Source organism: Phocoena sinus, chromosome 10 (genome assembly GCF_008692025.1).
Source record: "Phocoena sinus isolate mPhoSin1 chromosome 10, mPhoSin1.pri, whole genome shotgun sequence".
Taxonomy (NCBI): domain Eukaryota; kingdom Metazoa; phylum Chordata; class Mammalia; order Artiodactyla; family Phocoenidae; genus Phocoena; species Phocoena sinus.
This window is the reverse complement of record NC_045772.1, coordinates 95,325,395-95,351,108: the sequence shown is the minus strand read 5'-3', so window position 1 is coordinate 95,351,108 and position 25,714 is coordinate 95,325,395. Positions and strand designations below refer to the sequence as shown.

Genomic DNA, 25,714 nt, shown 5'->3' with positions numbered 1-25,714 from the left:
TCTCCCTTTTTCTTTTTGTACATAGTTGGAAGATAATTCAATGCACTACACATTCCTAGAAGTCTCAGGGCCTGCTGGAACATTATTAACCATGTTTATGATTTATATCTTATAGTTGAGACCACACAGCTAGGATGCCCACTTTTAAAATGATGGAAACACACACTAGAGAAACAAGTTTGAGGGAATAAACCTCTTGGAGAACTGAATCAACAAAATAAAATTGACAGCATTTGCCATGACGTTGCTATCTGTAAGAAACTTAGGGTTTACCTTTTTCACTGATGCTTTCACAGGTATGAAGCCTGATACCATCTTCACATCAACAATGACCATGTTGGAGCTGGGTCGTTCCCCAGTATAACTACGAAGTCAAGGCATAGGGACAAGGCAGTCAAACAAAATTCTTTGGAATTCATTCAAGACAGAAGTCTCTCCTCTTTTATTTCTACCGTTCCTTATCCCTGGCTACCACTCAGCTTTGCCATCTACTCTATTTTCTTCTGCTATAGTTGTTTGGAAAACTCATTATGAATGCATACTCTGCAGGTATGGTAACATCATATTCTCAATGTTAAGGCTTTTCATTAAGAGTGAAGAAAATTTTCTTTTAAATAACTATTGCAAGAATTTCTTGTTTATTATGTATGACCTTGGACAGTGAAGATCCCCTGCACAAGAAACTCTATTTCACTATACTCTACAAAATGTCTCATAGTGGTTTAGGATTTACCTAATGTTGATGAGAATCTGGACTTTGCTGTGAGCATTGACTCCATCACAATTCTTGGGGAGAGTATCAACTTTCAGAGTAAAGGGAGATTTTCCTTCTTTCTTGGGCAGGATATTATATCTCAGGGATGTCTAAAACAAATTGAAAAAAATCCTTTATTTTTACACTCAAATAGTCTTATCTCTTCTACGTGATTTATACCTCCCCTTAGGACATGTTTCTTTTTCTATTTTGAAGTTCAAATGGAATTTTTGAGACTTGTTCTCCCATTTGTGGCATCACGTGAACCCTGGCAGTCTCACCTGGAGGTACACACATCCCGACCCTGACACTGCCATGCTGTACTCCCCTGGAACCTCTGGCAAAGCGACCTCCTGCAGCAATAGGCGATTGCCTTCATCTACTTGGAATTCTTCAGAGAAGGTCTCTGAAGACTTGATGGTGACTGTAGCTGCTTTCTCCCTTTTAGTGAAAGTTGCTGCTCCATACTTGGAGAGCGCTTGGAGAGCTACCACTGTATCCTGAAAAAAGATGGGTTCAGAAAGCACAGGAGAGGAAGGTAACAAAATCATACCAGATGTAAACCATATCAACACTGTTCTCAGAGTTATTTAGTCATAAACACAGTTCATTAACTGGATTTCAAGTCAGTTCAGACCTGGTTATTAATCATGAACTATTCTAGGAACTTTGGGGGAAATGAAGTTTCCTTGTTCAAGTAGTTTACAGTGTACATATGGGAATGAGACTCAAATATTTGACGTAGAGGATATTTCAATAATTATAAATTTATATAACAACATTTGTTGGAAAAATTCAGAGAATGGAGAAGAAATTGGAGCTAGCATAATAAGAAAATGCTGTGAAGAAGGTGAGAAATAAGATTCTCTCTGAATAATGAGAAAGGTTTATAAAGACAGAAGAGAGGCATCAGGCAGTACCAGGGAGGGAAATGTTGTTGTAGTAAAGACATGGAAAAGAGTGAGCCAATTCCAGAAAAAGAGAAGGGATCAGCCTTTTGGCCATGCCACGCGTGCCATGCCAGCGTGAGGAATCTTAGTTCCTTGACCAGGGATCGAAGCTGCACCCCCTGCAGTGGAAGCATGGAGTCTTAACCACTGGACCACCAGAGAAGTCCCCAAGGGAAGTAATCTTATGAAAACATTGCTTTAGGAAGGTTGATCGACTTTATGGATGAGGATCCACTAAGGAGAGAAAATATGAGAGATTGTGCAGAGGACAGAGAAATAATCCATATATAAAATAATGAGGCTGGAACCTTTCTGGTGACGGAGGAATAGACAAAGTATAAATTAGAAACATTATTCAATTATTCAACTCCTAGAATGTGGTTGTGTCTACATGGGTATCAGTATATTTATTTTTCTTCCTAGAGTCTCTTCACAGACCTGAGTGGAGGAGAAGCCCCCACTGGGGTTTTGTTGCTTGGTGATCCATTTCACAATCCGTGTAGCCACAGACAGGTCTTCTGAAGATGGGGCAGGCTGGGCAGTAAGATAGGCAAGGAGAGTGTAAGCTGTCATCTCCACTTCAACAGAAGGAGCCCGGGGTTGATAATAGAGTGCATTAACTTCCTGAGGTTTCCCAGGACGTTGCCAGTGGATTGAGTCCTCTTTGAGATAAAAAAGGATACAATCTTAAGCTTAGAGAACATTTTCAAAACCTAATTCATTAATGATCATTATAATTAGAGCTCACCTAGTGAATGGACATACATGAAGTGAAAGTATTAAATAATCACCAATCAAGCTAATCTTTGCCATGAAAGTAAATTGAGGTTCTAGCAAATCACATTGTGTCTGTTACATACTTGTGTGATATTGGAAGCTGGGCTGTTTAAAGTCTATAATGTGTGAATTGATAAAATGATCCATGTCACCCAGAGAACTTAAGTGTTAGGTCAATAATAAATCGTCATCATCTTCTTATAATAATATAATGGATAGAATAGAATATAAGCATGATATGTGTGAATTTAATAGGTCCTCTCCCTGTGATCACTGGTGATTTTTGGAAGTCACTTTTGCAGTAGCAGCTCTTACCTTCTTTTACAGCCTCTTTGTCTAGTGATTCAAGCAGCTCACTTCGTTTGGCCTGGTTTCCTGCTAGAGCAAAGGCATAGGCCAATAATGCCTTGGTATAGACAAGACTTCCTTGGGCCTCTGAAGTAGACTCCCAGGCCCTTTCCAGGCAGAATAGGGCACTGCGGACAACTGGGTGCTATAAAGAAGATGGACCTTAAGATAGAACCAGGCTAATGAACTGTCTCCAGGGTAACCCTAGATTCAATGCCCCGAAGTGCCTGTGCAACATCACAGTCTGACCAGAGGGTAATTTTCTTTGCAGCTTCCCAAAGGATCTGTCATCCTTTATGCTCTAGTGAAATATACTAATATTAAATAACATGAAAATCACAACTCATTTTCCTCAGAGATTCATAGTTCCATGAGTTTTATTCCTTACATTTGTGAGGGAGGTCCAGGGAGTGTGGCAGTACATACAGTGGCAGGCAGTGGCACCTCCAGCAGAGCAATGGTGATGTAGGCAGAGAGCGTCACCTCATCGTCTACCCCGCCCTGTAAGGATCAGAGGCAGAGACACTCAAACACACCAGTATTTATCAGCCAGAACCAGCTAACTCTAATTTTCCCCTTGGCCATCTTCACTAGAAAGCATCTTTCCTTGGGCAGTATTATTGATTTTCCCCTTCCTCCTTCACCCTAAAATTCTTAAATCTGTCCCAAATCACTTTCCCTCACTTTTATTAATGTATTGGAGCTTTGGGGGGATGCTATTTTCTTTCAATACAAACAACTAATTTATTGCTAGGTTTCAGAAGCATTAGAGTCTACTTTCCTTCTCAGAGCTATGTCACCAGGACTTGAGGAACCAATAGGAGCATCGTAGCTCCTACATGTCACTGTCTTCAGGGCCCAGAACAAATTTAAAGGCATCACCTTAATAGCATTGTTTAACAATGATCCAGAACGCTGGAAACAACCATTTTCCTTTTGCTTCTGTGAGAGCCAGGTAAGGGAGTTCATGATGTGCGAGTCCTCCACAAAGATGTATGACTGGGCTTGAGCGAAGGACTTGAATACAAATGCAGTGAGCCTGTCCAGCAAGGAAGAGATGGAGACCTGAGGACCATCTCACTTTTAAAGCTCACTTGTGCAGTTGCCTCCAGGTAGCTTCACAGTTCCGTGGAGAAAACTGGTGGCAAGATGATACTTGAATACTGAATATACTCTTATTTGTCCAGCAAACTTCTGAATCTGTTTTAAAACGTCTCAACTTGATAGGTTTCTCCAGAGTCGATACTTTTCACTTTTTTTTCTCATAAAATGTTTGTGAAATGTGTAAAATGTGGTGCCTTCCCACCACCAAAATTGCCATTTTCTGAATGATTTTACTACATCACAGTCTCTTTCCGTCCTTCCCCTCCTCTCCTCCCTTAATGTAGAAGCTTTTTCCTCTATCAATCATTTCACATTATGACATTTTCTGCCTTCTATTTCCGTTTTGGGGGATCCTTACTTTACTGCTATTTACTATACTGTCAGAACAGTGAGCTTTCATAGATGAAATGGTGAGATCCTCCACTATGTGTGATGACACACATAGGAGTTTTTAAAGGATAACAAAATGGGCAGAAGACCTAAATAGACATTTCCCCAAAGAAGATAAACTGATTGACAACAAACACATGAAAGAATGCTCAACATCACTAGTCATTAGAGAAATGCAAATCAAAGCTACAATGAGATATCATCTTACACTGGTCAGAATGGCCATCATCAAAAAATCTACAAACAATAAATGCTGGAACTGGGGCCTTGAAGATGGCGGAAGAGTAAGACGCGGAGATCGCCTTCCTCCCCACGGATACACCAGAAATACATCTACACGTGGAACAACTCCTACAGAACACCTACTGAAGGCTGGCAGAAGACCTCAGACCTCCCAAAAGGCAAGAAACTCCCCACGTACCTGGGTAGGGCAAAAGAAAAAAAGAAAAAACAGAGACAAAAGAATAAGGACGGCACCTGCACCAGTGGGAGGGAGCTGTGAAGGAGGAAAAGTTTCCACACACTAGGAAGCCCCTCCGCGGGTGGAGACTGCAGGAGGCAGAGGGGGGAGCTTCGGGACCGCGGAGGAGTGCACAGCGACGGGTGCGGAGGGCAAAGCGGGGAGATTCCCGCACAGAGGATCGGTGCCGACCGGCACTCACCAGCCCGAGAGGCTTGTCTGCTCACCCGCCGGGGCGGGCGGGGCTGCGAGCTGAGGCTCGGGCTTCGGTCGGAGCGCAGGGAGAGGACTGGGGTTGGCGGCTTGAACATAGCCTGAAGGGGTGAGTGCACCACGACTAGCCGGGAGGGAGTTCGGGGGGAAAAGCCTGCACCTGCCGAAGAGGCAAGAGACTTTCTTGCCTCTTTGTTTCCTGGTGTGCGAGGAGAGGGGTTTAAGAGCGCTGCTTAAAGGAACTCCAGAGACGGGCGCGAGCCGCGGCTAAAAGCGCGAACCCCAGAGACGGGAGGGAGACGCTAAGGATGCTGCTGCCGCCACCAAGGGGCCTGTGTGCGAGCACAGGTCACTCTCCACACCCCTCTTCCGCGGAGCCTGTGCAGCCCGCCACTGCCAGGTTCCCGGGATCCAGGGACAACTTCCCCGGGACAACGCACGGTGGGCCTCAGGCTGGTGCATCGTCACGCCGGCCTCTGCCGCAACGTCACGCCGCCTCTGACGCCGCAGGCACGCCCCGCACGCAGTGCCCCTCCTTCCCCCCCCCCCCGCCCCCGGCCTGAGTGAGCCGGAGACCCCGAATCAGTGGCTCCTTTAATCCCGTCCTGTCTGAGCAAAAAACAGACGCCCTCCAGCGACCTACACGCAGAGGCAGGGCCAAATCCAAAGCTGAGCTCCTGTGAGCTGTGAGAACAAAGAAGAGAAAGGGAAATCTCTCCCAGCAGCCTCAGAAGTAGCGGATTAAAGCTCCACAATCAACTTGATATACCCTGCATCTGTGGAATACCTGAATAGACAAGGAATGATCCCAAATTGAAGAGGTGGAATTTAGGAGCGAGATCTATGATTTTTTTCCCTTTTCCTCTTTTTGTGAATGTGTGCGTGTATGCTTCTGTGTGAGATCTTGTCTGTATACTTTTGCTTCCACCATTTGTCCTAGGGCTCTATCCGTCCATGGTTTTTAAAAAAAATTTTTTTTCTTAATAATTAATTTTAATTGTAATAACTTTATTATACTTTACCTTCATTCTTTCTTTCTTCCTTTCTTTCCTTCCTTCCTTCCCTCCTTTAGACAACGAATCACCCCAAATTGAGGAGGTGGTCTCTGAGAGCAAGATTTATGATTTTTCCCCCTTTACCTCTTTTTGTGAGGGTGTATGTGTATGCTTCTGTGTAAGATTTTCTCTGTATAGCTTTGCTTCCACCATTTGTCCTAAGGTTCTATCCGTCCCTTTTTTTTTTCTAAATATTTTTTAATTCAATAACTATATTATACTTTATTTTATTTTTACTGTATCTTGTTTCTTTCTTTTTTCCTTCTTTCCCTCCTTCCTCCTTCCCTCCCTCCTTTCTTTCCTTCTTTGCTTCTTTCTTCCTTCCTTCCTTTTCTCCTTTCCTTCTTTCTTTCCTCATACTTCTACTAATTCTCTCTACTTTTTCTCCCTTTTATTCTGAGCCGTGTGGATGAAAGGCTCTTGGTGCTCCAGCCAGGAGTCAGAGCTCTGCCTCTGATGTAGGAGAGCCAACTTCAGGACACTGGTCAACAAGAGACCTCCCAGCTCCACATAATATCAAATGGCGAAAATCTCCCAGAGACCTCCATCTTAACACCAGCACCCAGCTTCACTCAACGACCAGCAAGCCACAGTGCTGGACAACCTATGCCAAACAACTAGCAAAACAGGAACACAACCCCACCCATTAGCAGAGAGGCCGCCTAAAATCATAATAAGGCCACAGACACCCCAAAACACACCACCAGACGTGAACCTGCCCACTAGAGAGACAAGATCCAGCCTCATCCACCACAACACAGGCACTAGTCCCCTCCACCAGGAAGCCTACACAACCCACTGAAACAACCTTAGCCACTGGAGACAGACATCAAAAACAACGGGAACTACGAACGTGCAGCCTGCAAAAAGGAGACCCCAAACACAGTAAGATAAGCAAAATGAGAAGACAGAAAAACACACAGCAGATGAAGGAGCAAGATAAAAATGCACCAGACCTAACAAATGAAGAGGAAATAGGCAGTCTACCTGAAAAAGAATTCAGAATAATGATAGTAAGGATGATCCGAAATCTTGGAAGTAGAATGGACAAAATGCAAGAAACAGTTAACAAGGACCTACAAGAACTAAAGATGAAACAAGCAACGATGAACAATGCAATAAATGAAATTAAAATCACTCTAGATAGGATCAATAGCAGAATAACTGAGGCAGAAGAACGGATAAGTGACCTGGAAGATAAAGTAGTGGAAATAACTACTGCAGAGCAGAATAAAGAAAAAAGAATGAAAAGAACTGAGGACAGTCTCAGAGACCTCTGGGACAACATGAAACGCACCAACATTCGAATTATAGGGGTTCCAGAAGAAGAAGAAAGAAAGAAAGGGACTGAGAAAATATTTGAAGAGATTATAGTTGAAAACTTCCCTAATATGGGAAAGGAAATAGTTAATCAAGGCCAGGAAGCACAGAGAGTCCCATACAGGATAAATACAAGGAGAAATACGCCAAGACACATATTAATCAAACTGTCAAAAATTAAATACAAAGAAAGCATATTAAAAGCAGCAAGGGAAAAACAACAAATAACACACAAGGGAATCCCCATAAGGTTAACAGCTGATCTCTCAGCAGAAACCCTACAAGCCAGAAGGGAGTGGCAGGACATACTGAAAGTGATGAAGGAGAAAAACCTGCAACAAAGACTACTCTACCCAGCAAGGATCTCATTCAGATTTGATGGAGAAATTAAAACCTTTACAGACAAGCAAAAGCTGAGAGAGTTCAGCACCACCAAACCAGCTCTACAACAACTGCTAAAGGAACTTCTCTAGGCAAGAAACACAAGAGAAGGAAAAGACCTACAATAACGAACCCAAAACAATTAAGAAAATGGGAATAGGAACATACATATCGATAATTACCTTAAATGTAAATGGACTAAATGCTCCCACCAAAAGACACAGATTGGCTGAATGGATACAAAAACAAGACCCTTATATATGCTGTCTACAAGAGACCCACTTCAGACCTAGAGACACATACAGACTGAAAGTAAGGGGATGGAAAAAGATATTCCATGCAAATGGAAACCAAAAGAAAGCTGGAGTAGCAATTCTCATATCAGACAAAATAGACTTTAAAATAAGGACTATTAAAAGAGACAAAGAGGGACACTACATAATGATCAAGGGATCGATCCAAGAAGAAGATATAACAATTGTAAATATTTGTGCACCCAACATAGGAGCACCTCAATACATAAGGCAAATACTAACAGCCGTAAAAGGGGAAATCGACAGTAACACATTCATAGTAGGGGACTTTAACACCCCACTTTCACCCATGGACAGATCATCCAAAATGAAAATAAATACAGAAACACAAGCTTTAAATGATACATTAAACAAGATGGACTTAATTGATATTTATAGGACACTCCATCCAAAAACAACAGAATACACATTTTTCTCAAGTGCTCATGGAACATTCTCCAGGATAGATCATATCTTGGGTCACAAATCAAGCCTTGGTAAATTTAAGAAAATTGAAATTGTATCAAGTATCTTTTCTGACCACAACGCCATGAGACTAGATATCAATTACAGGAAAAGATCTGTAAAAAATACAAACACATGGAGGCTAAACAATACACTACTTAATAATGAAGTGATCACTGAAGAAATCAAAGAGGAAATAAAAAAATACCTAGAAACAAATGACAATGGAGACACAACGACCCAAAACCTATGGGATGCAGCCAAAGCAGTTCTAAGGGGGAAGTTTATAGCAATACAAGCCCACCTTAAGAAGCAGGAAACATCTCGAATAAACAACCTAACCTTGCACCTCAAGCAATTAGAGAAAGAAGAACAAAAAAACCCCAAAGCTAGCAGAAGGAAAGAAATCATAAAAATCAGATCAGAAATAAATGAAAAAGAAATGAAGGAAACGATAGCAAAGATCAATAAAACTAAAAGCTGGTTCTTTGAGAAGATAAACAAAATAGATAAACCACTAGCCAGACTCATCAAGAAAAAAAGGGAGAAGACTCAAATCAATAGAATTAGAAATGAAAAAGGAGAAGTAACAACTGACACTGCAGAAATAAAAAAAATCATGAGAGATTACTACAAGCAACTCTATGCCAATAAAATGGACAATCTGGAAGAAATGGACAAATTCTTAGAAATGCACAACCTGCCAAGACTGAATCAGGAAGAAATAGAAAATATTAACAGACCAATCACAAGCACTGAAATTGAAACTGTGATTAAAAATCTTCCAACAAACAAAAGCCCAGGACCAGATGGCTTCACAGGTGAATTCTATCAAACGTTTAGAGAAGAGCTAACACCTATCCTTCTCGAACTCTTCCAAATATAGCAGAGGGAGGAACACTCCCAAATTCCTTCTACGAGGCCACCATCACCTTGATACCAAAACCAGACAAGGATATCACAAAGAAAGAAAACTACAGGCCAATATCACTGATGAACATAGATGCAAAAATCCTCAACAAAATACTAGCAAACAGAATCCAACAGCACATTAAAAGGATCATACACCATGATCAAGTGGGGTTTATTCCAGGAATGCAAGGATTCTTCAATATACGCAAATCTATCAATGTGATAAACCATATTAAAAAACTGAAGGAGAAAAACCATATGATCATCTCACTAGACGCAGAGAAAGCTTTTGACAAAATTCAACACCCATTTATGATAAAAACCCTGCAGAAAGTAGGCATAGAGGGAACTTTCCTCAACATAATAAAGGCCATATGTGACAAGCCCACAGCAAACATCATCCTCAATGGTGAAAAACTGGAAGCATTCCCACTAAGATCAGGAAAAAGACAAGGTTGCCCACTCTCACCACTCTTACTCAACATAGTTTTGGAAGTTTTAGCCACAGCAATCAGAGAAGAAAAGGAAATAAAAGGAATCCAAATCGGAAAAAAAGAAGTAAAGCTGTCACTGTTTGCAGATGACATGATACTATACATAGAGAATCCTAGAGATGCTACCAGAAAACTACTAGAGCTAATCAATGAATTTGGTAAAGTAGCAGGATACAAAATGAATGCACAGAAATCTCTGGCATTCCTATATACTAATGATGAAAAATCTGAAAGTGAAATCAAGAAAACACTCCCATTTACCATTACAACAAAAAGAATAAAATATCTAGGAATAAACCTACCTAAGGAGACGAAAGACCTGTATGCAGAAAATTATAAGACACTGATGAAAGAAATTAAAGATGATACAAATAGATGGAGAGATATACCATGTTCTTGGATGGGAAGAATCAACATTGTGAAAATGACTCTACTACCCAAAGCAATCTACAGATTCAATGCAATCCCTATCAAACTACCACTGGCATTTTTCACAGAACTAGGACAAAAAAATTCGTAATTTGTATGGAAACACAAAAGACCCCGAATAGCCAAAGCAATCTTGAGAACAAAAAATGGAGCTGGAGGAATCAGGCTCCCAGACTTCAGACTATACTACAAAGCTACAGTAATCAAGACAGTATGGTACTGGCACAAAAACAGAAAGATAGATCAATGGAACAGGATAGAAAGCCCAGAGATAAACCCACGCACATATGGACACCTTATCTTTGATAAAGGTGGCAGGAATGTACAGTGGAGAAAGGACAGCCTCTTCAAGAAATGGTGCTGGGAAAACTGGACAGGTACATGTAAAAGTATGAGATTAGATCACTCCCTAACACCATACACAAAAATAAGCTCAAAATGGATTAAAGACCTAAATGTAAGGCCAGAAACTATCAAACTCTTAGAGGAAAACATAGGCAGAACACTCTATGACATAAATCACAGCAAGATCCTTTCTGACCCACCTCCTAGAGTAATGGAAATAAAAACAAAAATAAACAAATGGGACCTAATGAAACTTCAAAGCTTTTGTACAGCAATGGAAACCATAATCAAGACCAAAAGACAACCCTCAGAATGGGAGAAAATATTTGCAAATGAAGCAACTGACAAAGGATTAATCTCCAAAATTTACAAGCAGCTCATGCAGCTCAATAACAAAAGAACAAACAACCCAATCCAAAAATGGGCAGAAGACCTAAATAGACATTTCTCCAAAGAAGTTATACAGAATGCCAACAAACACATGAAAGAATGCTCAACATCATTAATCATTAGAGAAATGCAAATCAAAACTACAATGAGATATCATCTCACACCAGTCAGAATGGCCATCATCAAAAAATCTAGAAACAATAAATGTTGGAGAGGGTGTGGAGAAAAGGGAACACTCTTGCACTGCTGGTGGGAATGTGAATTGGTTCAGCCACTATGGAGAACAGTATGGAGGTTCCTTAAAAAACTACAAATAGGGGCTTCCCTGGTGGCGCAGTGGTTGAGAGTCCACCTGCCGATGCAGGGTACACGGGCTCGTGCCCCGGTCCGGGAAGATCCCACGTGCCGCGGAGCGGCTGGGCCCGCGAGCCATGGCCGCTGAGCCTGCGCGTCCGGAGCCTGTGCTCCGCAACGGGAGAGGCCACAGCAGTGAGAGGCCCGCGTACCGCAAAAAAAAAAAAAAAAAAAAAACTACAAATAGAATTACCATATGACCCAGCAATCCCACTACTGGGCATATACCCTGAGAAAACCAAAATTCAAAAAGAGTCATGTACCAAAATGTTCATTGCAGCTCTATTTACAATAGCCCGGAGATGGAAACAACCTAAGCGCCCATCATCGGATGAATGGATAAAGAAGATGTGGCACATATATACAATGGAGTATTACTCAGCCTTAAACAGAAATGAAATTGAGCTATTTGTAATGAGATGGATAGACCTAGAGTCTGTCATACAGAGTGAAGTAAGTCAGAAAGAAAAAGACAAATGCCGTATGCTAACACATATATATGGAATTTAAGGGAAAAAAAATGTCATGAAGAACCTAGGGGTAAGACAGGAATAAAGACACAGACCTACTGGAGAACGGACTTGAGGATATGGGGAGGGGGAAGGGTGAGCTTTGGCAGGGCGAGAGAGAGTCATGGACATATACACACTAACAAACGTAGTAAGGTAGATAGCTAGGGGGAAGCAGCCGCAAGGCACAGGGAGGTCATCTCGGTGCTTTGTGACAGCCTGGAGGGGTGGGATAGGGAGAGTGGGAAGGAGGGAGACGCAAGAGGGAAGACATATGGGAACATATTTATAACTGATTCACTTTGTTATAAAGCAGAAACTAACACACCATTGTAAAGCAATTATACCCCAATAAAGATGTTTAAAAAAAAAAAACCATAAATGCTGGAGACGGTGTAGAGAAAAGGGAACCCTCTTGCACTGTTGGGAGGAATGTAAATTGATACAGCCACTATGGAGAACAGTATGGAGGTTCCTTAAAAAGCTACAAATACAACTACCATACAACGCAGTCTATCCCACTCCTGGGCATACACCCTGAGGAAACCATAGTTCAAAGAGAGTCATGTACCACGTTGTTCACTGCAGCTTTATTTACAATAGCCAGGACATGGAAGCAACCTAAGTGTCCATCTACAGATGAATGGATAAAGAAGATGTGGCATATATATGCAATGGAATATTACTCAGCCATAAAAAGAAATGAAACTGAGTTATTTATGGTGAGGTGGATGGACCTAGAGTCTGTCATACAGAGTGAAGTAAGTCAGAAAGAGAAAAACAAATACCATATGCTAACACATATATATGGAATCTAAAAAAAAAAAAAAGGCTCTGAAGAACCTAGGGGCAGGACAGGAATAAAGACGCAGACGTAGAGAATGGACCTGGGGACACAGGGAGTGGGAAGGGTAAGCTGGGATGAAGTGAGAGAGTGGCATGGACATATATACACTACCAAATGTAAAATAGATAGCTAGTGGGAAGCAGCCACATAGCACAGGGAGATCAGCTCCGTGCTTTGTGACCACCTAGAGGGGTAGGATAGGGAGGGTGGGAGGGAGACTCAAGAGGGAGGAGATATGGGGATATATGTATATGTATAGCTGATTCACTTTGTTATAAAGCAGAAACTAACACACCATTGTAAAGCAATTATACTCCAATTAAGAAAAGAAAAAGGATAACAAATTTCTATGCATGAACTCCAGGTATCAGAGAATAGCTATTTCCAGAATTCTGAAATACTGTGGATCTACAGAGAACATATGGAAATAATTATCTTACCAAGTGTTTCCCTGACTTCTACTATGACGATCCCCAAAGGTGCTGTAAGAACCATCGCTGTGCTTATAATTCAACTGTCTTTGGTAACCTGAAGAGGAAGTTTGCATAGACTTATGAAATAGCAGAGACATTGGAGAATGAATCAGGGTTTTCCTCAAAACTGGTTGAGGTGTCACAGGGAAACTACTATGTTACTACGAAGTCTCCAAGACTTGATGATACCATGGAATTTCCTGGCTGTATAGTGGGACAACTTGTTGGATATCACAGCAACAATAATTATTAAATCTTAAGCAAAGGGATGTTGACTTGAGTTCACTGGAGGAGGTATTTAGGGAATCAGTTAATGTTTTTCCTTTTGGGGTAATCTCTCACCACTGATGAGGTGGCTGATGGCTGTGGACTTGATCTTCTCTGTCAGCAGTCCTGTCTCATTCAGATAGTTCAGAACATAGATGTTAGGGGCAAAAAGGACCATATTCTGCTCTCCACAGCCATAGGGCATCTGGAGAAGATTCTGAAGATTTTGCATTGCAGAGCCTAGTATATCACCTGGGGAATGAAAGATATTAAAAAAAAAAATCAGAGGAACTCAGAGCTGATTTACGTTGGGATAAGAAGATAGATTACTAACTAAGTGAGAAGTCAAATCATACATAAAGGGGAGGAAAAGTAAGCATAAGAGGTGAAGGAAAACAAGAAATAGAAAGGAAAGAGAAATGTGGGAAGAATAAAGTAGATAGTTCAAGGATGGAAAAAAATAGGAAAAAATCTGAACAGTAGGATACATCTTTCTGATGAGCCACAAATCTGGTAAAAAGCAATTATTTTTAAATCTATTAGGAAGCATCACTACCTAGCCAGTCTCTTGAAGATGAGGGCACAAAGAGATGGCCCTTTTTACTTTTTAGAGTGTATCAAGATATAAGATGTAGCACAACATCTATTCAACAGTGCAGTCCTTAGCTTGGTGCTCTTTCTCTCAATCCAACGCCTAGACTCAGACAGTTCATTAGTAAGGGATGGTGAGGCCCCATGCACTAGAATTATGGGGATGGACAACTGCTTCTTTCGGGCTGGGAGACTCACCCAAAACTGAATGTGTTGCCCTGGCAGAGCCTTCAACCACATTTGAAGGAAGTTTTAGTGACAACTTTTCAGGTTCTCCGGTTTCTAATGAAACAAGACAAATATATATAAGGGAGGGAAAAATGAGAGAAACGTTCTAGATTTATTTGAATTTTTTTCATCTATATGATCAAGATCCAACATCTCATTTCTCTTGGTCATTATATAATCTCTTTGATGCAATCCATGTTTCTCCTAAAGCCACAATTCATCTCACAGTGAAGTTCATATTAATCATATATATTTGTGTTAAATTTCTATAGACTTCCTTATAAGTGTATACCTTATGTTATATTTATTTCTTTCTCTTCATTGTTTATGTTAATTTCTACTATAGCTGTGGTTGTAAAAAAATCATATTCACTCCATAAATATGTATTAAGTGCGTGCTATGTACCAGATTCCGTTTTAAGTGCAATGATATAGCAATTTGCAAAAGAAATTTCCCGACATCCTAGAGTTTTCATTTTGATGGGAGTAATAAGATAACAAATAAATATTTAGTGTGATAGATACCGGTAAGTTCTATAGAGAAAAATGAAGCAGATTAAGTGCTTATATGGGTGAGCTAGTGAGGCAAGGCAAATCAGGAAGTACAGGGTGTGGGGAGAAGGTTCCCAATGATAAAGCTCATTGATTAAAAAAGTCATAGGTGACTGACACTAAGTAAGTCAGGGAGTAAAATTTATAGATATCTAGGGGAAGAGACTTGCAGGAAGAAGGAACAAAATGTGAAAAGACTCCAGAGATTAGAGCATGCTGGGTGTGTTCTAAAATCAGATTAGAGGAGCAGGGTGAGTAGGGGAGAGTGTAACAGGATATGAAGTCATGAGGATAGAAATGCTTTGTAGGTGATGCTGGAGACATAGTCTTTAACTTTGAGGGATATGGGAGACTCGTGGAAAACTTTGAACAAAGGAGGGACATGATCTGAAATATGCTTTAAATGATCCCTCTTGTTGTATAGGAACAGGGGGAGATGACCAGGAGTCCAGTTAGGAGGGGACTGAGTTGGTCCAAGAGAGGAAGGTCTAGAGTAAGAGTGGACATGATGAAAAGTGGACAGATTTCAGATATATTTAAATCTAGCTGGTTCAACCAGCTAGATTTAGGAATGGATTGGGTGTGGAGTAGAAGAGAAAGGACATAATAATGGATGACTCCAAAATTTTTTATCTCCAGCAAGTAGAAGAATGGAATTTCCATCATCTGAGATGGAGAAAATTGTAGGAGGAGCAGGCTTATGGGGACTAAGCAGAGGTTCAGTTTTGAACATGCTCGTTTTGAGATACCTCTTAGACCTCCAGGCTTAGAAATGCAGATGATAAGTGAGCAGCTGAATACATGAGTCTGAGTTTAGGAAAGAGGTGTGGACCAAAGATGTATATTTTGTGGTCTCTGGTACAAAGCTGTCATTGAAGTTCTGTGACTAGATGAGATTATCAGGGGATACTTATATAGAGAAGAGAAGAGATCTGTAGACTAAGCGCTGTTCTCTAGATGATTTTAGATAGTGCAGAGTTGAATATTTTAATACTAATTTTTAAATGACTGTGAATATTTAAATGGTAGTTTTAAGTGTAATAGAAAAAGATTGGTTTTCTATATATGTTAATGACCTAAAGTTCTTCTTAAAATAACTTGTTTAAATAAAAACATGAGTACACTTCAACTATTAACAGAATAACCAATAGTACTAGTGCCACAAAGATATTTCAATAGTTTGAAAATTGTGTTGGAAGAAGTTTGGGAAGCACAGGCGTATTTGGAAAGAATCCTGTCCTATGGTCATCAGCTTTAGTCTTCATTATTAGCCAAGAGCTTTCAGGTGAGTCTCTTAACTTCTCTATGTCTTTATGAGGAAAAGATTGTTCTCCATCAAATGTCCTTTGATTTGCACATGGGATAGTATACTTGTTTCCTTTTTTTCCCCCAGAGGAAACATGCCCCAAAGGGCATTTCACAACTATATACTTTGGCAAGTGGCTTAACAGAAGAATTTTATCTATTTTTTGACACTTACCTGAAGCACAAAGAAGTGTGTTGAAAGTTTCCTCCTTTTCTATTCCTTCAGGCTTTGTATTGAAAGAAAAAAAATCAAAAAGAAAAGTGATAGTGAATGTAGATAGTGATAGAGAAAAAGCAATCACTTTAGGAGAAAAACTGTTAGTGAAAACTTGAGTTGTGGACATATTCATATTCTTGGGAATGAAATGTCACTGTCGCATACCTATTAGATAATGTGATTTACATAATAAGGCCTCTGAGACTCAGAGAAAGTAGGCCCGCATACCTCAACAAATAAGGGCTTGACTACAGTGTCCTTCTGTCCAGGTGCTGGGATGTGGGGCACCTCATTGTCACACAGTTCCTGAGACTGCAGGGCTTCTGCAGTAGCTGTGAAATTCACCTTTCCTGGGGAATAAGATTCTTAAGGAGTTAAACAGTGATTCTATATTGAATGGTTTCTTCTTTTTAAGCCTCTCCAATATTTATAACGGTTTTCTTTCAATCGATCATTGTCAAAGGAGGAGAAAAAAACATGCATCTGAGTGAGAATGGAAAGCAAATCATTACAACATAAGAAGTAGGATTTGTGAACAACTTTACCACTCACCCAGTGACTTTGGGGTCACAGCCCAGGACACAGTTTTCTGCTTATTTCCACAGACACAGTGAGATTCTTCATTCTTTTCTACTGGGATGGCCAAGAAGGCAGGAGAGGCCTCCAGCTGCACGCTGACCTGTCCCCCATTCCCACCCACAAATTTGAGAAAGGACACAGGGAAAAGGTCAGTAACAGGGGGAAGAAGCTTAAAGGGACAATGCATACTAATTGAGAGGCTTTGAGAAACTGTTCAAACAAGGTAAATCCTGTCAAATATTTTGTAGTTTAGATGTTTGCCATTAGGACTTTGAAGAACTGACAGGAGTCAGGATAAATACTCAGGATTTAGGCTTGTGCCAACACAAGGAAGAGATATTTTCTTTAGTTAGAGTGAAAAAATAATCAGGGGGAAGTAATATCTGAATTTAGGAATACACAAATAATGCAGAGTCCTGAATAAATATAACCTTACCACCTCAGACCTGTTGGGGAGCTTTGTTCTTAGTACTTATTCCATTCTAAAATGAGGCTACATCATGTTCAATTATGACTTACTAGGAGATTACCTGGGAAATCTAGGTAATGAACAGTGATTTTGTTCCTTCCTTCTACTTTTGCTTACGTCGAGAAGTGCCCTTACCCGAATGCAATGGGACACATAGCTGAATGCGGTGGCTTTGAGTGTGAAGGCTTCTCCTCGAACCACAGAGTAGGGAAGAGTGAGTTCCAGGAAGAAGGGCTGGAAGGCTGTAAGAGAGATGGTGGGGGAGAGGCCAAGCCCTGCTGTTCCAGACAAGCAGAGTGCGCCAGCCTTCCACTCCGTGATGGTGTCAGGGACCTTCACTGCCAACTCACTTCTACCCGATATGCTAGGGAGGGGAAAAAGAGGAGGAGAGTCAATGAGTCCCCTCTTTAGCAAGCACCACAGCTGATCCTAGAGCATGAAAACTTAGTGTGCTAAATGTTAAACTTGATATAAGGTTTGGTGTTCATAATGAGGTCTCTGAAAGTTTCTTTTTTTTTTTCTTTTTAGGGTCGAGGGTAGCTTCCTACTTTCTGTTATTTTAAGTATCTCAGGACCAAATTAGAAAAAGAAGATTGCATTGTTTAGCTATGAGATAAATGAACTGTGAGTCTAAATAACTACCAGAAAAGAGCGGAGCAGAACGGAAAGGATCAGGAACCAATGATCACACCAGAATTATAGAGGAGAATTCAAATCCTTTTATGAACTCAATTCTGGGCAACACACAACTTACTCGAGCGCCACCAAGTCCCAGATCCAGGTCTCAGGGAAATACTTCCGGACTGTCTCTTTCACTTCCACAGCTGGAGGGTTTTCTCTCCCTACCACTGGATAAGCTATCCCTGCATTTCCACGTGCTAGAGCAGAGCCTTCTGGGCCCATTGGACCCACTTGACCTGTCGAGAGAAAACACGCAGGGCCCAACATAAGCCTCAATTTTATCAATTTCTTACAGCTGCCTTATTTATCAAGTAGAATAAGATCATATGCTCAGGGAATGTTTATTATTAGAACAATTTAACCTACCGGCTTCTTACTTTGTTCACTCATCTACGTGTCCTATTGGAAGGCTAGATCCTATTGCTTCATCAAATGGTTTAAAGGTAACTGTATTTTTCTCTAGAAGTGAAAACAAATGTAGCTCTCCCTAAGCTGAGTTTTCAACTGGTGAAGGCAAAAATAAAGAGTAATTTAAAACAACAAATACTGCTTATACCCTGACGGGATGATCATGTGTTCTCCATTTGCAGTGAGAATCAAACAAGAGGAATTGATAGTAGCTACAGCAAGAGGATTTCGGGAATTTTTTTTAACAATGATATAGTAAAGTATGGGTTATAGACAACAGAGACTCAATAAAGGACAGAAAATAAACTTTAGATTGGCCAGAAAAGACTTACAAAGCAGAACTTAAGAAGACCATGAAACGATGAGAATCACAGGGGAATGAAGAAGGCATTCCAAGGAGGGGCATTTAACATAGCTGAGTAAATAGTAGGTGTAATTGTGTAATAAAACACCATGAAGGTTAGGACAAATAAGTTAGATCTGTTAAGGAGGCGGGAGTTAGGTTGATTTTTAAAAGTGATAAAAGCAACTATACTCCAATAAAAATTAATTTTTTAAAAAACTGACCTGCCAGAGATCAGAAGACATATAAAGATAGTATGTATAAATATATAAACATACATAAAATAATAGCATTGAACATGCTCTTTTAAAACCTTAAATATGATGACCTATGAATTCTGGAAGTAGCGATTATGTCTGAGAAATAAATGACATGACAGAAGCAATGTTGAAGGGTGATGCGCCTTTCACGGTATAGAGGCTGGATTGAAGTGGAGAAAGATGGAAGGCAAGGAAGGTAAATTATAGTGGCTTTTTAGTACTTTGGTTATGAAACAATGAAGGACAGGACTAAGATGATGTAACTGAACAGGAAAAGGAAAGAATGGATAGGCGACGAATACCAAATGTAAAATTTGTCTAGAGTGTTACAGAATATCTGTGATAAGAATGTAATGATGGTAGTTTGTTTTCAGGTTTTTCTGGATCATTCCACCTACATGTTTTCACTTAAGATTGAAAAGAAAATAATACAGTTGGTATTAAGAGGGATGTGAAAATAAAGTAATAATAATGTTTTTTAGTTTTTTTTTAACCAAAAAACACTGTTATATGGAATCATGATTATGTTGTTTTTAATTTATGCTCATGACACCTCAGTGATTTTGGTGTTGTCATTCTGACTTTCAACTGAGCCTCAAAAATGTTAAATGAGTCTGCAAAATTTTTTTTTTTTGCCACACCTCGTGGCATGTGGGATCCTTAGTTCCCCAACCAGAGATCGAACCTGTGTCCCCTTCACTGGAAGAGTCTTAATCACTGGACAGCCAGGAAAGTCCCTGAGTCTGCAAATTTTCAAAGTTATATGTGTCATACCAGATAAAGGTATGATGAAAACTTGTTTTTTTTTACTACACGAATTTGTTTCTGTGGAGGGAATATTCTTATTCATTCCTCTACTTTCATAACTTTACTCTTTGTCTTCCTAGGCAAATAATTTCTTCTGTATTAAATGTGTTTAATTTATTTTTTAAAAACACTTTATACCACCAAATTTCTTATTACAAAATGGATTAGTAGCCATCCCAGCATGCCTCTAGACACTTCTCTAGGCCTGTTAGCAGCAGGAAACAGTCAGAGCTAGAACCTTTTCAAATTTCCTCTTTTCTAGGTGTACCTGAGACACACAAAGAGACTAAGTATATTCACCAAAAGCTGAATTATTCTATTTTGTTCAATATGTCAAAATCACTCTGATTTCCATAAAAGAATATGACAGAGGCAAACAATATCTATAAAATCCTTCACATTTCTCAGCATCCCCTGCAGGTAGGGCAATGAGATATATGCCACTTCCACTGTTGGCCATAAAAGTCATGTGCAAATCTATTCCTTCTTCCCTGTGGTAGTAACCTTGAAAGGCACATTGGAGATGGAGTCACAAGATGAAAGCCCATTGAACCTCCCTGACAATGACTGGTCAGGAGGTGTTCTGAACAGCTACTGGACTCACAAGCAGTGTTTGTGAAAGGAAAAAGTAAACTGTTATATACTTAGCCTCTGAGACGTGGGGGTTTGTTTGTTACTGCAATATAATTTATCTTATCCTGACTAATTTAGGTATTGAAGCCACAGTGGGTAAAGAGGATTTAAAGTACCAAGACTATTGAAGACTATGACAGAAAAGTATTTGATCTGAATGAGAGACAGAGAGAGAGGGAAAGAAATAATAAGGGCTTAAAAATTATTTTTTCTGGGGAAAAGTATTATATGAAGAAAATTTACCGAGAAGTTGCTGCAGAGTTACAACATTCAGTACTTTTAAAAATGGCTTTTTATCCCAACCCAACGCAGCAAAGCATCACTTTTCTTCTATTATTTTAGCAGATAAATAACTCTCACCCTTACCTCCTGCATAGAATATAGGTGCTCCTGGATATGGCTGAAGCAGCTGACAAAAATGTGGCTTGTGGATTTTTGAGTTGGTAAAAATATTTAATCCTACAGACTGGAGGAAAAATAATTATTAAAGCATACTGGCAATCCAGCCTGGAGACTAGAATATTTCCTTACGTTTGTATTATACTCTTACTATTATTATACATATAGCTCATAGGATCATCATGAAAATTCCACACAATGGAGAAGAGAGGTATTTTATAAGTATGAAAATGGGGTCAAAGAAAGTCCAGATCATCCAGTTAGTGAATGGGAGTTGGGATTAGGATCCACTTCTGATTCCTATTTCTGAATTTTGTCTCCTATGTGCTGATGCCTCTTTAATTATCTTTTGCCTCCAAGAAACTTGAGTATTTTAATTTTGGATGTTTTTCTTTCCTTCCTTCCCCCCAAAACCAAACATTAACTTTGTGGCAGAGAGTAATTTTTTGTTTCTTTTCAATTGAACTTGTAGGGCTGCATATTGGAGATTTTTCTTTTTTTTTCTAAATAGATTTATTTATTTATTTTTGGCTGCGATGGGTCTTGTTTATTTATTTATTTTTGGCTGCGTTGGGTCTTCGTTGCTGTGCGCATACTTTCTCTAGTTGCAGAGAGCGGGGGCTACTCTTTGTTGTGGTGCGTGGGCTTCTCATTGCAGTGGCTTCTCTTGTGGAGCACAGGCTCTAGGCGTGCAGGCTTCAGTAGTTGTGGCACACGGGCTTAGTTGCTCCGTGGCATGTGGTATCTTCCCCTACCAGGGCTCGAACCCATGTCTGCAGTGTTGACAGGCTGTGCCACTATGCCACCAGGGAAGTCCTGGGGATTTTTCTTCACAGTCAGTACACTTTGTTTTGTTTATGTTTTATTGGAAAATATTGTTTTGTTTATGTTTTATTGGAAAATATTCCTTTGCCTGAATATCTATGTTCAACTCATCCCTTTTGTGATTTATCCTTTCCTTTTTTCTTTCTCACTGTCTTTTAAGTATCTTGAATCTCTGCATGCAAAACACAATTGCAGATGTCCCCAGTAGCCTGATTCCTAGAGCCCCCCTGTTCCAAGCTTCCTCTTTCTTTGATATTAGTCACAAATACTACTTGCTGTCCTATCTCAGAGTACTTGGGAAACTATGGGACTCTGAAGCACAGTTGTCAGTGGTGGCAGTGATATGGAATGGGGAGAAAGAAGTCAGAAAGAAATGTTTAAAGATGCTGCAGTTAGCTAATAAACCGAGTCTTGTTTTTCTCCCTCTACCACCGTCTGATTTATGATTCTGGAGGCTCCAGAAGAGGGAGGTTTAAATTGTTCTCAGCTAAGCTGCAGACCTCATCAGCTAAGCTGATGTATGCTTTCCTCAAGGTATAATGAGAGTTTTCAGTCATTTTTGGTAGAGATAAGATTTAATCTCACAACCTGGATAAACTTCCTTTTCATAACTCTGCCTGATTAAAGATACACATTTGAGCTAACGTACCTAAGGCAAGCTAACGTTTCTACTCCAAGTTTTGTAAATCTTTTCTTTATGAACAGCTACTTTCAGTTTTCCTGAAATTTTACTGCACTGAAGGTGTTGGCTGAAGCAATGTACTTTGTGTATTTAGTCATTTACTCAATCATTTATTTTTGTGAAAATGTTATAATGGCTGCCAATAGGGTACTCACCTTTCCAAGGGTGTCAGAGGTGCTATGGGAAATATTTTGTTTTTCTCACATATTGGAATCTCTGAGAATCACTGAGAGGGGAATATGACAGTGATAACTAGTTTTGGGATCAACTTGGTTAAAGTTGTGACCCTAAAAGTATACCCCTTGCTGTTTAAAATGCCAGAGAAATTCATGATTGACTCTCTGTGTGTATACAAAGTTCTCTATGCCTCTGAGATTTCAATATTTTTCTGTTAATCACAGGTTTTCTTTTTGGTGAATGAGAGGAAGATCAGATTTTAGAGCTTAGAAATCTATTTGTTCTCCATCTTAACAAAGACTCAGAAGTCAAATTTGGTTACGTTTTTAGGAAGAAGAATTACCTCAAAGATACTGTAAACATCATCATCATTCAGGACCTGCTTTGGTGTGTAAATGATTCCATTGTGAGTTATATCTTCTGCATTGATGCATTTTCCCCCATCTTCATTCATGGGACTTCCATATCTAACACTAAGGACGCTCTTTACTGGTAGCAAATCATAGACCTGCAAAATAGAGAGAACAAAGGAAAAACTCTTATTTATTTTATTTTATTTTATTTTGAGTGTGATAATGTTCAATCTGGAGTTTAAGAGATCATGGTGCTTATTTAACACTCCCATACCAACATTATAAAAAGTGACACAGAAATCAGGGGGAGATATTAAGGGTTATGGATCCTAATGTTCTTCTTGTACAAAAGAAATTAATACATAAGATATCAAATTAATTGATCAAAGACTCACAGCGCATTTTGGCTGAGTAAGTATAAAACTCAAGTCTCTTTGTCTCCCAGCCCAAACGCCTACTTTTAAAAGAAAGCAAAAATGTGGACAGTACAGAGAAACATCATGAAAGAATAATAGTCATTCATACCCATCACCCAGTAACAACCTCTGTAAATACTTAATTCTTCCCTTTTCCCATTTTATATGATTAAGTTCTTACCACGTTTTTTTTTTAAGTCTACTACGTTAAGACCAATTTTAACTTGGAAAAAAACTAGGTACAGGGGTAACCTAGAAATAAATCCATTCCAGTTCACTTTTCGCCCAGAGCCTAGCATAAGGCTACCTGCCCAGTCATAGAGTGTTCATTAAACACACAGTGACTCCATGCGGACCTGCTGTCATCTCTTATCTAAGCTACTACAATAGCCTCCTAACTGTTTCCATTCTTGCTCCCATACTCTGAGTGGCAAACAAGATCTTCTTACCAAATAAATCTAAATCACTAAATCACTCTCCTGCTTAAAACTCCTCAGTGATTTACCACTACATTTGCTGTCAACTCCTAACTCCACTGCAAGCTCACAGTACTCGTCATGATCTTCTTTACTTTCCATCCCGCCTACCACCTCTACCATCCTCTTCTCTCACCATTACGTATAAGGTCATTACCTTTTCCTCTTTGAACACTGCAGACTTATTCTGACCGCAAGACCTACAGGCACGCTGCTTTCATTCTTTGTAATGCCTGCCCCTACCCCCCATTATCTGACAATCTAAGAAGACACCACTAATCACTATATCAAAAATTGTTCAACTCTTTTCTTTAGCTCAACATCCTGTTTATTCCTTAAATGATACTTATCAAAATTTAGAACTATTATATGTTTATATGTTTTTGTTGCTTGCTTGTTTAATAACTCACAAGACTATATGTCTAAAATGGTCAAAGACCACATCTGATGGTTCACCATAAAAACTCCTATTCCTGGAGCAGTATCTATCCCGTAATCCAGACGCAGGGGATATTCGTTAAATAAATAAATGGACAATGAAGATTGTAAACTATTGGGCCCTTTTGGAAGTTCTTCATTATAAGAAACATCTTTAAAAGACAAGTTTGGTTGGAAACTCTCTTTTGTCCGTACTTAAAACCAATGAGTAAGTGCCTGTTTTTTTAGAGAAGACTTAAAAACCTGGCATGTCACATACTATCTTGAACTGTGGTGTGTTAGACATGGCATTGAATAAAATTTGGTTCAAATCCCACCTTTCAAATATAATTTTGGGGCTTCCCTGGTGGCGCAGTGGTTGAGAGTGCGCCTGCCGGTGCAGGGGACACAGGTTCGTGCCCCGGTCCGGGAAGATCCCACATGCTGCGGAGCGGCTGGGCCCGTGAGCCATGGCCACTGAGCCTGCGCATCCGGAGCCTGTGCTCCGCAACGGGAGAGGCCGCAGCAGTGAGAGGCCCGCATACCGCAAAAAAAAAAAAAAAAAACATATATATATATATACACATATATATATATATAGTTTTGGCATGTTCTTTCTATAGTTGCTTAACTTATGCTGGCTGTGTTTTCTTCATTCATAAAATTAAGGTAATAATATCCACGTTAAGGAATTATTATTCATTTATTCGTTCATTAAAAATGTGTTGAGGGACTTCCCTGGTGGTCCAGTGGTTAGGACTCCACACTCTCACTACCGAGTGCGTGGGTTCAGTCCCTGGTCAGGGAACTAGGATCCCGCAAGCCATGCAGTGTGGCCCTCCCCCACTGCCAAAAAACAACAAAAAAGAAATGTTTTGAGCGTCTTTTACATGTAAGGACTGTGCTAGGCACAGGGAATGTAGTAGTGAACGAGACTGCTCACTCTTTGATACGTTATAGCAGAGAATGAAGTAAGAGGATCTGTGTGAAGCACGCTGTGCAATGTCTTTTTTGGAACTGAATTGAATCCAAACTCGTATGTGACTTACTACACTATGCCTGACACTGTGAAGAGCCTGTCCTTGGCAGTTATAACTTCCAGCTTCCAAAAATGGCCACATCATGTGTGCATTTTCTGGTATGCAAGACTGAAATGGGACTCACTGACTGAGGTGAGACCTCAGCTTCAGGCTTCATTAGCAGGACACTCTGGTCCACTGCACGGAGGGCACAGAGGGAGTAAGCAGCGGCTGTGACCTTCAGGTTGATATCTGAGGCTGGCAGGCCCCGGGCTGAAGAGAAGCTCAAATTTACCTGTAAAGAGGATATGATTATAGCCACACATTTTCTAATTGTTACAATCTTA

General features: G+C 40.0%; 1 protein-coding gene and 1 long non-coding RNA gene across 5 annotated transcripts in view; one reads left to right on the top strand and one right to left on the bottom strand.

Moving 5' to 3' along the window:
• LOC116761010 overlaps positions 1-23,100 on the top strand; it is a 160,285-nt gene extending 137,185 nt beyond the window's left edge. For 3 of the 4 annotated variants that reach the window (XR_004351906.1, XR_004351904.1, XR_004351902.1), the window contains exons 5-6: positions 297-549; positions 971-1,104. This is a non-coding gene — a long non-coding RNA (uncharacterized LOC116761010). Of the gene's footprint in view, positions 1-296; positions 550-970; positions 1,105-17,028; positions 17,151-23,016 lie in introns of those variants that run through there. The other variant, XR_004351903.1, reaches the window with a different exon arrangement.
• LOC116761005 (pregnancy zone protein-like) overlaps positions 1-25,714 on the bottom strand; it is a 49,173-nt gene that overhangs the window by 2,435 nt on the left and 21,024 nt on the right. The window contains exons 15-32 of the mRNA XM_032646657.1: positions 25,513-25,662; positions 23,030-23,194; positions 20,970-21,069; positions 18,226-18,388; positions 17,607-17,835; positions 16,976-17,102; positions 16,652-16,773; positions 16,382-16,433; positions 14,320-14,403; positions 13,606-13,782; positions 13,231-13,318; positions 3,712-3,868; positions 3,256-3,330; positions 2,797-2,974; positions 2,143-2,366; positions 1,036-1,254; positions 734-864; positions 274-364 (exon numbers count right to left, since the gene is read on the bottom strand). Coding sequence (XP_032502548.1) covers positions 274-364; positions 734-864; positions 1,036-1,254; positions 2,143-2,366; positions 2,797-2,974; positions 3,256-3,330; positions 3,712-3,868; positions 13,231-13,318; positions 13,606-13,782; positions 14,320-14,403; positions 16,382-16,433; positions 16,652-16,773; positions 16,976-17,102; positions 17,607-17,835; positions 18,226-18,388; positions 20,970-21,069; positions 23,030-23,194; positions 25,513-25,662 — 2,532 coding nt within the window. The remainder of the gene's footprint in view (positions 1-273; positions 365-733; positions 865-1,035; positions 1,255-2,142; positions 2,367-2,796; positions 2,975-3,255; positions 3,331-3,711; positions 3,869-13,230; positions 13,319-13,605; positions 13,783-14,319; positions 14,404-16,381; positions 16,434-16,651; positions 16,774-16,975; positions 17,103-17,606; positions 17,836-18,225; positions 18,389-20,969; positions 21,070-23,029; positions 23,195-25,512; positions 25,663-25,714) is intronic.